General features: G+C 32.8%; 1 protein-coding gene across 1 annotated transcript; it reads left to right on the forward strand.

Moving 5' to 3' along the window:
* The first annotated feature begins 4081 nt into the window (after positions 1-4081).
* On the forward strand, positions 4082-12334 carry LOC128556058 (uncharacterized). Its single transcript, XM_053539968.1, has 6 exons — positions 4082-5674; positions 7562-7675; positions 8570-8683; positions 9384-9497; positions 10379-10492; positions 11652-12334. Exons 3-6 carry the CDS (start codon positions 8572-8574, stop codon positions 11792-11794), a joined length of 483 nt encoding a protein of 160 aa, XP_053395943.1. The 5' UTR covers positions 4082-5674; positions 7562-7675; positions 8570-8571; the 3' UTR covers positions 11795-12334.
* The last annotated feature ends 23 nt before the right edge of the window (positions 12335-12357 follow it).

Raw genomic sequence — 12357 nt, forward strand, 5'->3', positions numbered from 1 at the left:
TTGACTAGTAGTTTCCTGCATAGTATGTTCAAGCAGTAACCATTTGACAATCATTTGACACTTTGACGCCACGACACAGGTTGTTTTACATATAAATACATTAAGAAAAATATGAAAAAAAGTATTACACATACTTACTGGTTGGGAACCAATATCAGGACAGGGCCACATGTAATAACTCCATTATTTAGACATTATTCATGCATTCATTTGGATGTTTGTTCTTCATGTCTATGAAAAGCACAGTTTCACAAGGCTGATTTATGCTGATATCTCACATGTGTTTACAAAACATGCACAAGTTATCTTTAATGTACATTGTCGGAAAGATTGATGGTAGTGGGATGTGTAAAAACATTTTATTTACTTATTTCGCAATAGAAATAACAGAAAATTATCGTTAAAATGTTTGTCCAGCTACTCATTTACTTCACGGCAATAATAAACTATATGGAGAGCTATCCTACTGGACCTGGCGTTTGTGTCAGCATCCTTCCATGTTCCTGCCTTGGTTAAAGTTTTGTCTTTATGTCTACAAATACTTGATTCATTTGCTTCTAACTTAAAACTCCTCATCATGCCCACATTATATAGTCAGTATGCCAAATGCCAATTAGCTGCCTAACCTTAAATTACAGCATGCATAAAATAGATTTTTGCATAAAAAGATTCTACAACATGTACCTTCGTAGAAAATGAATGATACAACTCTTATCATAATTCTGCATTTTGAGATATTCAAGATGGCCGCTAAAAAGGCAAAATGGACTTATCTCCTAAATTAGACTTGTATAGACATTAGAGATTTGGCCTGGATTATTAATGTATATATTATTTTTGTTGTTAGAGGTAACACGTTAAACATTAAATATATATTATATAGAAGAAAAACATTTTAAAAAATCCAAATGACTGTCAAAATTGCCGCCGAATAGAAAATTGATACATATTGTATTAAACACTCAAATGTGCAGATTTTCCTACTGTTTATGGGTACTTGTAATTACTGAAAATGTTTATAACACTTTTAATGTTTTTCAGTAATTTTATAACCAGGAGGTGGATATAGTGGATGTTCTTATTCAAAAGCATAATAATTTTAACACAAAATATATATATAAACGTGGTATCAATTGTGTTCAGTATGCTAAAAATAACAGTAAGGATACACTCAAGGATTTCAAAAATGCTCCATAAATGCCTTTGTAAAATTTGATTAAAGAAGAATATTGTAATGGGTGGTAATTTGTCTGTGCTAAATAAAGCGTGACTACCACCACTCAGGCAATTCATATTCGGGTAAGCTTTATTAGGATATCGGTTGCCGAGACGGATAAGAATCGCAAATATGGCAGTGTCAAACAATGAGCCCTAAAGCCTCAGCCTCTCCAGTATAATTTCAGTGACTCTCCCATATCAATATAAATGGTTGGTGATTGATATTTACAATTAACATATAATACCATTTAATTTTTAGCTCACCTGAGCACGAAATTCTCAAGTTGGGTTATTAGGATCGGTCATTGTCCGTGCGACGTTCGTCGTCCGGCGTGCGTCAACATTTGCCTTGTTAACACTCTAGAGGTTACAGTTGTGTTTATGATCTCTAGGTCAAGTTTGAAACTGGGTCATATGGGGTCAAAAACTAGGTCAGTAGGCTAGATCAATGGAAAATTTAGGTTTGAAACTCATGAGAGCTGGTCAGAATGTTTGTCTTAATGACCTCTAGTTCAAATTTGAACTTGGGTCATGCGGAGTGAAAACTAGGTCACCAAGTCAAATCAAAGGAAAATTAACACTCTAGTGACCAAAGTTGTGACCCAGTCTTTATGAAACTTGGTCAAGTTTGAATCTGGGTCATGTGAGGTCAACCGGGCAAATCAAAGGAAAAGCTTGTTGACACGCTAGAGGCCACATTTATGATCCTATCTTCATGAAACATAGTCAGAATGTTTATCTTGAAGATCTCTAGCCCAAGGTTGAATCTGGGTCTTGTTGGATTCAAAACGAGGTCACCAGGCTAGATCAAAGGAAAATCTTATTAATACTCTAGAGTCCACAGTTTAAGTTTGAAACTCATGAATATTTGTCAGAATGATTGTCTTGATGATTTATAGGTCAAGTTCGAATCTGGGTCATAAGGGTTCAAAAACAAGGTTACCCGGTCAAATCAAGGAAAACTCTAGTTATCACTCTACAGGCCACATTTATGACCCATCAACATGAAACTTAGTCAGAATCTTATCTTGGCCAGGTTTGAATCTGGGTTATGTGGGTGATGTGGGTTCAAAAAATAGGTCACTAGGCCAGATCAAAGGAAAATCTTGTTAACACTGTAGAGATCAAATTTTAAGTTTAAAACTCACGCGAATTTGCCAGGTTGTTTGTCTTGATAAAGTCTAGATCAAGTTTGAACATGGGTCATCTGGGGTTAAAAACTAGGTCACCTAGTCAAATCAAAGAAGAACTCTGTGTGTGCAATAGGGTGTGCATTTTTGACTGGATATTTGTGAAATTTGATCAGAATGATTTTCTTGATGAAATCTTGGTCAAGTTTGAATCCGGATTATCTGGGGTCAAAAACTAGGTCACCTGGTCAAATCAAAGGTGACCTAGTGTATGCAATAGGGGCTGCATTTTTCATTTGATGTGTGTGAAACTTGGTCAGAATGCTTATCCCTATAAAAACTAGGAAGAGTTTTTATCTGGGTCCTAAAAGGTAAAAAACTAAGTCAAATTAAAGAAATAAATTGTTTACATTTAAGGCGGCACATGTTTGATTCTTTCTTGAAAAACTTGATCAGAATGTTTGTTATCATGAAGTCTTAAATAATTTTGAATTTGGGTCACATGGGTTTAAAAACTTAATGCATTAGATCAAATCAAAGGAAAAGCTTGTTTACACATCTTTCCGAAACTTTGTCAGAATGTTTGTATTCGTGAAATCTTTGAGGAGTTCTAATCGGAGTCATGTGGGGTCAAAAACTAGGTCACTAGATTAAATCAAAGAAAATGCTTGTTTTCACTCGAGAGGGGCCATAGTTTTGGTCCAATCTTAATGAAAATATTTATTTCAATGAAATCACTAGGCCAAACATGTTTACAATGTTATGGCGTGTTTCTAAGGTGAGCAACCTATTGCCATCTTGGCCCTCTTATTTTTATAAATATTTGTGTACACTTGGTCCAGTTAAAAGAGCTACGAATGCGTACGAAATCTTTAACGTCGAAACATTTTGTGGACGAATGTATATTTGTAGTAAGCGCAGTTAACATTATCCTTTGTCTTTTCGTTTTCGGCCCTCTGACGTGTAACATATCAGACGAGGGTCCATTTCATTTTAAGTGTTGTTTTCTTGTATTCATTTTGTAGTTAAAGTTTAACTTAATCAAAATACAAATTCGGAGCGTGTCTGGAAACCTTGTATCCATTACAGAAACTGAAATGTATGTTATAATAAAAACTTTCTTTGCTTACACTTTTACGATCAGTTGAAAGTTTGAATATGTGTATATTGCTTTCGAATCCCATCGACAGTAAAAACGCATACATTGTCTTTCAGATATGAAGGTTTTCTATTATGATTATTCTTATAAATTAAGTGTGGTTTTTTGCATTAAAAACGAAAAATTTGAAATTGGACTTTTGAATATCAAATAAATACCTATTTTGTCATGTAGATACTGATGCCAGACCATTTGCATTAAGTGATACTGATGATGAAACACCTGAAGAACTGTTTGTGAAAGATTTTTTTAAGGAAATAAATCGGTCAGATGTTCCTCAGACTATAAATAGAGAAGACATACAAGCCCAAGTGAAACAATTTAAGCACTCAAAACAAAGCAGATCCAGTCATGCACTGAGGAAAATGATAAAAGGCATTGTCAAGGATACTTCAGCTAAACGTTCTAAAGAAAGCGTGGGAATTTCAGGTATAGAATATTGTCTATTTTTATATAAAACTGGGCACTAACCCATTACGGATTATATGCGTCGAATACACATTCATCCATTCTGTCGCGGTATTTTTTTTTAAAAGCTTTAGAAGTTGAAAGGCTACTTACTTGATAGTTTAAATTAATATTTAATATGATCTCTTGTAGAATAATTTTACTGGTGAGTAATAGAAACAATTTGTCAACAAATATTTCATATGATATTTTCGTGAATGATACAAATAAATAAATCCTAATTGAAAATTACTTTAAATATGTTAATAAAGAATAAGGCTAAAATGTCTGAAAATTATTAACAATCTACCCAATGAATTGTTGTCGCTTCTACAGTTTTATTTTACTTTCAGAGACACAAACACCGTCATTCGGTCAGGAACAAAATCAGAGAGGTTTGATTAATACTATCTGCGTTTAATGGTTACACTGCTCTTCACGTTCATTTCATTTTCTGTATACTTAAAATATCAGACATTTAGTGGTATATCAAATATTGGCATTCAAAGTTGTGTATGCTCTCCAAGGATACCCCATAGTTTCTTTCACATTTTACATTAAGTGTCTGATTCTGTTCCTAGCTAGCTTGAGATGATATTGTATTGAGTGAAAATTTAGGGCATATATATTTCATATAAATGTTTGCATTTTCATATAGATTTCTTTTTGTTGTCGCTTCTTAGTTTCAGTTTCGTTATCTTCGACTTACTTTGTTATATACCCTATTTGTTGTCATTTATTAGCTGCTTTAACATTTTGATTGTAGTTATAACCTTAGAAAGTATTTTTATTTCCTATAATACAAAGTTTACAACTAGTATATTTCTTCACTGACCTCTGAATCTGACCTCTAGTCTAGTTTATTTTGACCTGATTGTCATATATTCGGACTGACTTTGTCATTCACCCGTATACATCCTTTATCTTTTATCAAGTTAACTGATAGTATTTGCAAAATGTCCGGATAGCACAGCAGGTAAAGAAGTAGGTTTTCGGATAGCTTAAGGCAAAACAGGTTTGTAACCCGTCATGAAGCTTGTCGTTAAACGTCTTCCCTTTTCATAATTTTAATTTTAATTGTATTTGTTTTCGTTCTCAAGTTATCTTATAATATACGAGGATTTTTATTGATACATATTTTTTATAAGAAACTGAGCTAAGGTAACTTAGAATGCTCTCTTCCCTACGTCTGTACAAAATGCAATGGCAGATTTTATTATTCCTCTGATATGGCCATTATGCTTGTACATCGCCGAAATCTAACTTTATCAATGTATGCTGACCGAACTCATTTTCTGTAAAAGTAAAGTTTTGCGAGAGGGTTATATGCAAAGAAAAACAACAAAAAAACCATCAATAAATACATAAATACATAATACATGTACTAACGTAACATCACAACCCTATAGTCAGGAAAAGTCTATATCTTAAAGTGCAGTCACGACACAATACTCAGTGACGACCTATATCTACAGCTGATATTTTGGTTTGTTTGTTTGATGTTGTCCAAAATTACTTCAGTTATATAATGGTGGGCAGTTAACAGATAGAACTCTGCCAAAAGTGTGATAAATAGCATGACATATCAAACAGTCTGTCATATTTCATTTAGAAACACCATGGAATGAAAACCAGCAAATACAGAAAGAAATCAAATCGTCACCAAACTGCAGAGCAGTTGGAGATGACGATGAAGAGTTCGCTTGTCAAGGTGGTAAAGGTATTGTACGGCTTTTTTCAATTATACATTGGTTAATATCTTCAAGTATCTGTACTAAGTGAATTTTGAAAAAAGGCATATAGATGCCGGTATTCCACATAGCTATCTATTTTATCTTGTAGAATGATGCATATGGCTACAATTTCCCATGTATCTCTCAAAATGTCTGCAACTGGGAAGAGGCATGAAGTTATCGAATGGCTGCGAATGAAAAATGTTTCATGTACTTATATTCTGCAACACATTACTTTTGTTAATATCAAAGTTGTGTTTTTGTACTATATTCGCCATCTGTTCAGTGAGATAACTGTGCCGCACATACTTACAAAGAATTAGTCAGCACTTGAATATCGGGGCACGGGAAAGGTTAAACCTTCGTTTGCATTTCTCATTTTTAAACGGGCTGTAAGCAACGAGTTAATTTTCTGTTGTTATTTTAAACGAGCAGTATGGGTGTTTATAGAAAATCTTAAGGCTTGATATAAGACGCTAGAATTTACTACATGTTTGAATGTGTACTGGAATATGATTTCAAACTTATATGGTAATGCTTTGAATATGACAATTATAAGCGCTAAAACACGGTATCATATCAAACTTGCATTTTATTGGCGTTAAGGGTATATCTTGAATGTCCCGCTTGAATAGAAATGAATAAAATGTATTTTATGACACGAAGGACTTCGGACACTTTCTATATGAATTTGCCTACTCCAAGAGTGAAAAATAAACCACCCAGAAAAAACAAATTAATTACTAATACCATCAGAGTATATACTTGAGATTATTTCGTAAACTCACATTTTCAATATTTGTTTTTTAACGGTGATTTTTGCTCTAAATTGAATTACGTACCCTGTTATATACATATTAAAGCCCCCCCCCCCCCCCTCGGTGCATCATAACCATATTTGTCCAGCATATCTAGATATTAATTACACATTTTCTGTAACTATTGTGTTGATGCAAGGGGGTAGGGGGGACAGTGCTTTTAAACAAAAAATATAACTACAGGGTGTTCCCAAATGTAAACTAACCAATACTTTTTATATTTATTTTAAATAATTTGATAGTCACCTATTTTTATATCTGTTTGTAACTCAAATAACATACAAATGTTTTCAAAGCGTGTAAATAGGTATGTTATGCACACATGTATGGTAGTGAGAGAAGCAAATACTGTGAAATCATTATTATTCGTTGGGTTGAATTTGCGTTGAATTTGGCTTATCCTGGTTGCTTTTTGCAGTTGATTGGCAAATGTGTGCAGTAAAATACTAGCAACACACCGGACAATCTACTGCATGCCCTCCTCGCGACGCGCATGCCACCAGCGATGAGGAAGTTATTTGTTTTCCAGTTATTTTTATTAGTTCTTTTATTTATTTTTTATTTTTTATATATTTTTCATTTCTTTACTTTTTCATCTTTTTCTATGCGTTTATATTTATTTCTTTTAGACACATACCGGTACTAGATGTCACACGCATTCATCACTTCATGTTTTCATTTTGTGATGCTTAGGTCAAGAAGAGTAGCTTCTTGGCAGGTCATATCAGTGACTGTTTCACATTCAGTGTGATGCCATGAAAGTGATGTGTCAAGTCGTGCGCGCAAATATCATCTGTATTTACGCCAGTGACCAAAAAATACTTTTTCTACAGTTTAAACGTTTAGTGCATAATATATAGGAAAAACTTCTATCAAAACTTGGGTTAGGTTTTGCCTCATCCGACCCCGGAAGATTAAACACGTAATTATGTTTGCTAAAACCACAAAAAAAGTTTAAAATTGCTATTACGCCGAATCAATAAGAAGTTTGGCAATTTACGTGTGATCAGTGGTATAGACATGTTATACAGTATGTCATATTTAATAATGTTTTAGGGGCGGTTGCTGTAACACCATTGAATGAAAACGAGCAAGTAAAGGAAGAAATTATATCATCATCAAAATACCAAGCAGCTGAAGATGACGATGAAGAGTTCGATTACCAAGAAGGTAAAAGAGTTGTACAGCTTTTCTTTCAGTTATACAATTGTAAATAGCTTCAATTATCTTTAGTAAGAGATTTTTTTAATAAGGCTATGTATAGGTTGTAGCGTGCAAAATGACATATCCACATATCCACCTGTTTCCACATGTTTTCGTGTATTTGTCTCCAGGCATTTATAACTGCTCACATAAAGGGAAATAAAATAGTAAATTTTTAACGTTTCTTTGTAAAATACTTTTACTTTCAAAAATGAAGAGCTAGAAAAGAGATATAAAAGTTATTTCTACAAAATAATTCACTTTGAGCTAAGATGCAAGCAGAGTCATATTTTATCATGGTATATTCCTGTAAAGTTGAAAAGAAAAGTGGTACATTTCATTCTGTAGCAAAATTTGGTTAATATCCTAACCTTCTGAAAATTACACACGAACGTTATCCGTATAAATGGTAAAAAAATGTCATTAATAACGTTTCTAATTTAAATCTTTTGTCCACTTATTGCCATGTATATGTCTTAAAATTAATCAAAATCAGTCTATATGTAACAATTTAGATATACGTAATTGTAAGTAATTGTAATATATGCAAGAAAGTAAGAAAGTAACATTTTTGATAACTTAAAGATAGGTAAAAATTTATCGTTCTCTTCAACATATTAAGAGTTAAAGTACGCTTCTGACAGAGTTACAAATGTTTGAGTTCATCTGTAGAACGATAGGTTGTTAGTCATGAATCCCAACATTATTTATTAATTTTTGCCTCATCGGACTCTGAAAGATAAACTCTTATTTATATGTTTTCTATAATTAAAAAAAAACATAAACAGTACTTGTACACCGAATCAATTAAAGTCTTGCACACTTTGTGTTAAATTAAACAATATTTTATATTTCATTTAGGTATGCGTGCTCCAACACCATTGAATGAAAACCTACAAATAGAGAAAGAAACTAAATCATCACCAAAATACCAAGCAGTTGGTGATGACGATGAAGAGTTCGAAAACCATGGAGGTAAACGAATTGTACAGCTTTTTTTTTTCATTTATGCATTTGTAAATATCGTCGATTATCTTTACTTAGTGATTTTTGAAAAAGGCATATAGAGGTCGCAGCGTTAACATTTGTGTTCCACTCAGCCACCTAATTAAACTTGTAGAATGGTGCCTTTGGCCACAATTTTCCATGCATCTCTCTCCAGGTCCGCAACTGGGCGGAGATATGAAGTCGTCGAAATTGCTGCGAATGCAAAATGGGGTATGTTCTTATTTTCTGCAACACATTTCTTGTGTTGATGCTTAAGTTGTGTTATTTTTATATATTGTCCATCTGTTAATTTGTGACTTAGATCTGAGTAAAACTCTACCGAATATGTCTACAATGAATTAGTCAGCACGAGAACATCGAAACAAGGGAAAGATATAACCTGTGTTTCATTTTTTCAACTTTAAACGCGCTGTAAGCAATGAATTAATTTTCTGCTGTTATTTTAAACGATCAGTATGAATGGTTTTAGAAAATCTTAAGGCTTGATATAATCAAATTGAGTCTGCAGTTTTGCCTCATCTGACCTCGGAAAATTAAACACCTATTTATGTTTCCTAAAAAGTTCAAAAGTGCTATTACGCCGAATCAATAAGAAGTTTGGCAATTTAAGTGTGATCCATAGTATATACATGCTATACAATATGTCGTACTTTATAATGTTTTCTAGGAGTGTTTGCTGTAACATCATTGAATGAAAACGAGAAAATAAAGGAAGACATTATATCATCATCAAGATACCAAGCAGTTGAAGATGACAATGAAGAGTTCGGATACATAGGAGGTAAAAGAGTTGTACATCTTTTCTTTCAGTTATACATTTGTAAATGTATTCAATTATCTTAAATTAGAGATTTTTGAAAAAGGCTTTGTATAGGTTGTAGCGTGAAAATTAGTGTTCCACATACCCGCCTGTTTACACATTTTTTCATGTATCTCTCTCCAGGTCTGCAAATGTGTGGCGCATTTATGTCGACATTTTGTCGGCTACGAAGGCAAAATGTTTCATATACTTTATATCTTGCCTTGATGCAAGAAAATGGTACTTTGGTATTTATAACTGCTCACATAAAGGGAAATAGAATAGTAAACTTTTAAAGTTCTTTTGTAAAATAGTTTCACTTTCAAAAATGGAGAGCTAGAAAAGAGAAGAAAAGAGATATATGAGTTATTTCTACAAACATTATTCACTTTGAGCTAAGATACAAGCAGAAGTCATATTTTATCATATTATATTCCTGTAAAGAAAAATGGTACATTTTATTCTATAGCAATATTTGGTTAATACCCTAGCCTCCTGAAATAATATAATAAAAATAATCAAATCAGTCTACATGTTACAATTTTGACATACGTAATTGTAATATATGCTAGAAAGTAAGAAGGTACAGTATTTAATAACTTAAAAATAGGTAAAACTTTATCGTTCTCTTCAACATAAGAGTTACAGTACGTTGCTGACAAACTTACAAAGTTTGAGTTCATCTGTAGAATAATAAGTTCATAGTGATGAATCTAAACATTATTTATTAGTTTTTGCTTCATCGGACCCTGCAAGATAAACACCGATTGATATTTTTTTCTAAAATTAAAGAAAAAATAAAGGAAATTGTACACCGAATCAGAAAATGTGTTCAATTATACAATTTTTTATATTTCATTTAGGTATGATTGCTCCAACACCATTGAATGAAAACCTACAAATAAAGAAAGAAACTAAATCATTACCAAAATACCAAGCAGATGGAGATGACGATGAAGAGTTCGCAAACCAAGGAGGTAAACGAATTGTACAGCTTTTCTTTCATTTATGTATTTTGTAAATATCGTCAATTATCTTTACTTAGTGATTTTTTTAAAAAGCGTATAGAGGCCGCAGCGTGAAAATCTGTGTTCAACATAGCCACCTATTTTAACTTATAGAATGGTGCCTATGGCCACAATTTTCCATGAATCTCTCTCCAGGTCCGCAACTGGGCGGAGATATGAAGTCATCGAAATGGCTGCGAATGCAAAATGGTGCATGTTCTTATTTTCTGTAACACATTTCTTGAGTTAATGCCAAAGTTGTGTTATTGTACTATATTGTCCATCTGTGATTAAATCTGAGTTAAACTGTGCCGAATATATTTACAATGAGAACGTAAGCACGAGAACATCTAAAAAAAGGGAAAGGTATAATCTTTGTTTGATTTTTTTCAAACGCGCTGTAAGCAATGGATTAATTTTCTAATGTTATTTTAAAAGAGCAGAATGGGTGGTTTTAGAAAAGCTTAAGGCTTGTTTACAAGGGATCTTTGTACGGATTCTATTGATATAAGACGCTAGAATTTACTACATGTTTGAATGTGTACTGGAATATTATTGCAAATTTATATGGTAATGCTTTGCTTTGAATATGACAATTATAAGCGCTAAAACACGGTATCATATCAATAAAATCTTTAAAAAGATCCTTTGGAAGCAAAGAATGCAATCAAGAAGAATAGTAGCAGACTCGGTTTGATTGAGTCTGTTCATGGGAGGTAATGAAATGTGCAACACCTCTATCTTGCATTCTATTGGCGTTAAGTGTATATCTTGAATGTATCGCTTATTAATGAATAGAAATGAATAAATGCATATTTATGACACGAATTTGATTCTCGATTGCGTGTGCGCGCACAGAACAACTGTATCTATACCAGTGGGCAATAATACATTTTCTACAGTTTAAACCTTTTGTGCATAATATACAGGAGAAAGCTTGGGTTAGTTTTTGCCTCATCAGACCTCGGAAAATTAAACACATGATAATATTTTCTAAAATAACAAAAAAGTTTAAAATAATAAAGTTCAAAAGTGCTATTACGCCGAATCAATAAGAACTTTGCCAATTTACGTGTGATCAATAGTATAGACATGTTATACAATATGTCCTATTTATAATGTTTTCTAGGAGTGTTTGCTGTAACACCCTTGAATGAAAACGAGCGAACAAAGGAAGAAATTATATCATCAAAATACCAAGCAGTTGAAGATGACGATGGTGACGAGTTCGATTGCCAAGGAGGTAAAGGAATTGTACAGCTTTTCTTTTAGTTACATATTTGTAAATATCATCAAGTATCTTTACTTAGTGATTTTTGAAAACAAGCATTGTAAAGGTTGTAGCGTGAAATATAGTGTTCCACATAGCCACCTGTTTCAACAATTTTCAATTATTGGTGAGATACGAAAACTATAACTCTATTATTTTTGACAATTTTAAACATCGGAATGATAAAATAGTATTTTTGGTCATACATTACAATTTCATCGAAACAAGCCATCATTAAGTATATCAGAGTATCGCATATAAAGGTGATGTATGAATAACATCGGTTTAACAAACAGTGACTAAAATGCCTTAATTTATGATGTCATTAAATCGTCCATTCGCGATTACTGAAGGATTGTATAAAATGTACGGAAATATACCTCCTTTAAAACAAATTGAACGTTTGCAAGCATAATCTTAACGATAGTTAAAATACTCCTGTGAAGAAAAAGCCATCATTAAAAGTATACTCTAAACGTAGATGGCGAACAAGCCATTATTAAAAGTATACCTCCTTCGAAACAAATTGAACGTTTGCAAGCAAATTAATATTGATTGGTAATCT

This window comes from Mercenaria mercenaria, chromosome 3 (assembly GCF_021730395.1).
Source record: "Mercenaria mercenaria strain notata chromosome 3, MADL_Memer_1, whole genome shotgun sequence".
NCBI lineage: Eukaryota > Metazoa > Mollusca > Bivalvia > Venerida > Veneridae > Mercenaria > Mercenaria mercenaria.